The sequence below is a fragment of the Nansenia antarctica genome, assembly GCF_963989245.1.
Source record: "Nansenia antarctica genome assembly, chromosome: 5".
Classification (NCBI taxonomy): Eukaryota; Metazoa; Chordata; class Actinopteri; order Argentiniformes; family Microstomatidae; genus Nansenia; species Nansenia antarctica.
This window is the reverse complement of record NC_137690.1, coordinates 60,467,853-60,472,852: the sequence shown is the minus strand read 5'-3', so window position 1 is coordinate 60,472,852 and position 5,000 is coordinate 60,467,853. Positions and strand designations below refer to the sequence as shown.

Sequence of the window (5,000 nt, the reverse complement as noted above, 5' to 3'; positions counted from 1 at the left end):
CAGCCTCCACTGATCTCTACAGTTTTTAGAGCATTGAGCTCCAGGTGGTTCTGGCTGCACCAGGAGACCAGGCTGTCAATTTCCCTTCTGTAGGCGGACTTGTCTCCATTGGAGATTAATCCAATGACGGTTGTGTCATCCACGAACTTCAGGAGTTTCACAGAAGGGTGGCTAGAGGTGCAGCTGCGAGGTAGAGTCTATCTTCTCATTGATGTACATGTTGGTGAATGTAGAGTATGAAGGTAGATGTGGGTCCCCACCAAAAACAAATTCTACCAACCTTGGTTGTGTGGCAATACAATGACTTGTAAAGTATTTGCAAAATGTCCTTCTTCACATAGTGTGTAGTGCTCTGCACTATTGGACTATTGTCTTTAAAAAAGACGCAAACATTTATATTTTCTTTTCAATCTCCTTCATTGTTTATGAAGAAAGAGAACTACGCACAGTGCCCTGCGTAAGTAATGGGACAGAGAAGCACTTTCTCTTCTTTTGGCTCTACACTCAAAAAGTTTTGATTTGAAATCAAACAATTACTATGAGGTTAACGTGGAGATTTTATTTGATAGTATTTGTGTACATATTGGTTTCATCATTAATAAATTACAGCTTTTTTTAATGCATAGTCCTCCTATTTCAAATAGTAATGGGACAATTGGCTTGACAGGTGACAAGTCAAGGAAGCCATTATTAGGCTGAAAAATCTGAACAAGAACACGGTTAGAGTTTTCTAAAAATGTACATAAAAAGCCTGGTGAGGTCTGGGAAAAGGTCAAAGTATGGTATGGTATGGTAAGGTAAGAATTGGGTTGTTTGTGCAGGTAGAACTGTGAAGGGTTAGTGGTTTGAAGCTAGTTACTTTGTAAGGTAATTTAATACATGGAACCTAGTACCTTTGGGGTTAGTAATAAAACATATTCACTAACCGTAAATAACAGTGTATCTTTATTAATTAATGCTGAAATCTTGGCTGCAGGAAAGGGAAGTTTGGTGGGTAGACAATTTTTCTGTGATGTGAACTTAAGATTACTACATGATCAAAATAATCAAATAAAAAATGATTTACACATGCGTTTCTGGCTGGCAATATACCTAGTCGCACGCGCTCGCTCTCTCTCTCTCTCTCTCTCTCTCTCTCTCTCTCTCTCTCTCTCTCTCTCTCTCTCTCTCTCTCTCTCTCTCTCTCTCTCTCTCTCTCTCTCTCTCTCTCTCTCATATCAGTGGTTAAACAGTGACTTCTAGTGGCCATCAACTTGTGAAGCTCCGAAATTCAATATTAGAGTTATGACAGTTGTAAGCACTAAACACACTATGGGCGCAAATGTTCGTTTTTTTATTTGGTAATAATAATAATAATAATATTATTTGTATTGCACTTTTAATTAAAAAAGAATCTCAGAGTGCTAACAACCGTAAAAACATAAGTTAAAACAAAAACAACCTAAAAACATAATAAGTTAAAAACAAACAAAATAAATCACAAGAATGAACACAGGTTCAGCAGTCAAGATTGGAGCACTATGAGCTGCAACGTTTGCAGAAAAAGCGTTATACAAAAAAATTAAATAAACATTTTATTATTATTATTACATATATACTATGATATAAATTTATAAAGCTCTCACTGGCATAGCACCAGAATATTTGAAATACCTTTTGCTAGCATATCAGCCCAAAAGAGCTCTCGGGTCTTCTGACGCTGGTTTTCTCTGTGTACCACATGTACAAAAGAAGAGATTTGGTGAGGCTGCATTCTCATTTATGCACCCAAATTGTGGAATGCACTGCCAGTTTACATTAGAGATGCAACCTCAGCAAATATGTTCAAGTCAAGACTAAAAACCCATCCTTTTAATATTGCATTTAAATTACAAAATAATTAAATTAAGATGATATAATGATGATCCTAAATTTCGTTGTTTGGTACCTGTACTGTAACAATGACAAATAAAGTCTATCTATCTAATACGTTTGCAGGAAAAGCGCTATACAAATAAAGTTATTATTATTATTATTATTATCAATCTTCCATTCTTCCCTGTATGGCCTTCTCTCATACAGCAAATTCCTCCCTTCCCCTGTGTAGGCCATCCTTTGTTGTCAGTTGAACAGTTAACCATTACATTAACAGGGCTGCCAAGTTTCACCAAAAGTTTGGAGTGAGATTTTTTGGCGGTGGAGCGACCCAAAACTGTGCACGTTTTGGCAGCGGCGGCTCCTCTCTCCCACCCAATTATTTGTGCTAGTTTCCTGCAATTTTACATGTTGTTCATAATAAACCAGCACAAGAAATGAAAAATAATTAACAATTTATAAAACAAGAAAAAAATTTTTTTTTTTTATTTATGAAATCTTAATAAACAGATACAGTAGCCTACAGACTCTAAAAGAAAAATTGGCCCCATCAACAGGACTCAGCCCCTTGGTCAGCAGCAGAAATACCCAGGGTCATCATCTTATATACAGTGCATTGCTCATAGATGGCTATCATGTTATACAGTACATACCAGGGTTTTTCCTGGGTCAGAATGAGGGCTTGGTGGGTGATTTTGTGCGCGCATGGCGCGCCCACATTTTTTTTGAGGGACCCCCAATTGTTGTATTTGTATTGGAAATTGTAATTATTAATTATTATTATTATTATTAATGTACCTGGTTATGTTACAGTAGAGAAACAAAAAACAGTTACCAAAACTGAGTATTTACTAGCTAAGATTGACAAAAGATTGGCGTGGTGCAACCGAAATGAGTAAACAACGAAACTAGCTAGTAACAACTAGGGGTTTAGTAACTACTAAATGCCTGCATTTAGTAATGACTCACGCCATATTGGTGCAACCCAGTCCAGTAGGCTACCAGATACGATGTTGTAATGTATGCACATATTTTGCTAACACGGTTGCCAGACGGAATTGACAATGTCCAGCCCAACCGGTCTAAAAGCTGCCGAATCCACCCGTCCAGTGTGACCAAAAGTAGCCCAATCTGGCAACACTGCTTGCTACGTTCTTGCAGCTCGCGTGAACACAGGTTCTTCCATCAGCGCCCGCCTGCCGCTTCGATTGCAGACTCAAGTTAACGCGCGTGCAGAAAGATGTCACGAAACTCATGTCCGGTAGCTTTCTTTCAAGGAATTTCAAAAATAAAAGTCCCGTAAAACAATTGTTATTTCTCGCCGTGATAAATAGAGATGCGGCATGAGAGCATGAGAACTGGTTGAAATGCGTGAGTCTCACGGCGATTGCGTGAGACTTGGCAGCTGATAGATCTTAATTTATGTACTGAACATAATCATGGGGATAGTGCTATAACGGTAGTTTATGACATTTCAAAACAGTTAAAATCAAGCAAAGTATACAGTACTATAACATAAAAAAAAATACTGATGATATTAATTGACACTTTACACCCTTTTTTCAGAGCGAAAGTCCTTCGCTGTGTTACATAAGCCTCTGCTGCTGCCATGTTAATCTGTCATCGTAACGGAGGAGTTGTATTTGAGACATTAGATTACAAAAACAGTTTTTTTACATTCTGCTGATTTTACACTTGAAAGAGGCTGTGACGTTTCTCTCTGGGTTTCCTTCTATGACCATCTGTCACTCAAACATCACAGGAAAGAGACAATGCTTTTTTCAATGCAGATTTAAACCGTCTTTATTGGTATTGTTCACAGTTTATCACAACCTTTTTTCCTCAGAACGTTTACATTTCTATTCAGTTAATCAGAACATGATCATTCACTCAGGCAGTCCTGTTAGCTCACTGTCAGATTGGACCAGGCTTCACCTGGACACTGACCACCCAGAGTTAAGTGCATTATGAAAGTTTAATAGAGAGAGAGAGAGATAGAGACAGAGACAGAGAGAAAGGGAGGGAGATGGAGGTAGGAGAGGAAGGAAGAGAGAGTGAGGGAGGGATGGAGAGAGAGAGAGGAGGGGAGGGAGAGAGAAAAAGAGTGTACAATAATCCACAAAAATACAGTACATACCAGTGGAAAGCATAGGTTGTAACCAAGGTAACATGTTGTTATTATTATGGTGGCATCATCAATAACCTCATTCTAAACATTACAGAGAGAGCTCAATCTGAGAGTCAATACTCTGAGATTTATAGAAGAGGGAAATCATGAAACCCCTAAATAATAATAATAATAATAATAATAATAATAATAATAATAATAATAATATTATTATTATTATTATTATTAAACCCCTAGACCAAATCACAGAGAAAGATATTTCTACAGGTTAGTAGGTTATGATAAAGCATCACTCTTATAGGGACCTCTACTCCAGCTCACACAGCTCAGCACTGGACTCAGCATCAACCCAAAACCCAGGATAGAGGGGCTGAGAGAATGTGGTCTGGACACTGTGGAGGAGGGTCATTGTGTCAGAGGAGACGCTGTAGAAGGACAGACTACCTGCCCTGTGATCCAGGTACATTCCTACTCTGGAGGACTGAGGGCCTGATACTTTAGTCTCAACATTATTGTGATGAAAACTATATCTACCACTACAGCACCGTAAAATCCAGGACTTGGTATTGTATCCTAATAGGTCAGTACCTCCCTTATATGAGACTCCTGTACGAACCAACGGCCCACTCCACTCAACCTCCCAGTAACAACGTCCAGACAGACCCTCTCTACACAGCATCTGAGTCCAGTCAGTGAATCTCTCTGGATGATCAGGATATGACTGGGCTTGGTTCATACATGTCGCCTTCCTGTTCCCCTCAGACAGAGAGAGGCGTCTGTGTGCTGTGTTTGGGTCCAGTGTGAGCCGACGGGAATCTGGGAGAAGAGCAGAGCAGAGACCAAATCAGAGAAATAAAGAGAGTCAGATATGTAGGCTGTCTTTGATGAGTCTCTCCCTCTCCTAGAGCTCTCTAGTTCTATCTCAGGGTTTGTGGAGAGGATCAGTGGAGAGAGACTGTCAGCTACTTCAGGATAAACACACTCACATCGGAAGAACTGGGCTCTGGTCCTGGGCTCT

The 5,000-nt window shown here is 39.4% G+C and overlaps 1 protein-coding gene across 1 annotated transcript in view; it reads right to left on the bottom strand.

Moving 5' to 3' along the window:
- Positions 1-4,289: 4,289 nt before the first annotated feature.
- The window catches only part of LOC308158196 (tripartite motif-containing protein 16-like), a gene marked incomplete at both ends in the record, with an annotated part of 2,914 nt that continues 2,203 nt past the window's right edge, over positions 4,290-5,000 (bottom strand). The window contains 2 exons of the mRNA XM_080531791.1: positions 4,290-4,798; positions 4,969-5,000. The exon at positions 4,969-5,000 is cut by the window's right edge and continues 28 nt beyond it. Coding sequence (XP_080387917.1) covers positions 4,290-4,798; positions 4,969-5,000 — 541 coding nt within the window. The remainder of the gene's footprint in view (positions 4,799-4,968) is intronic.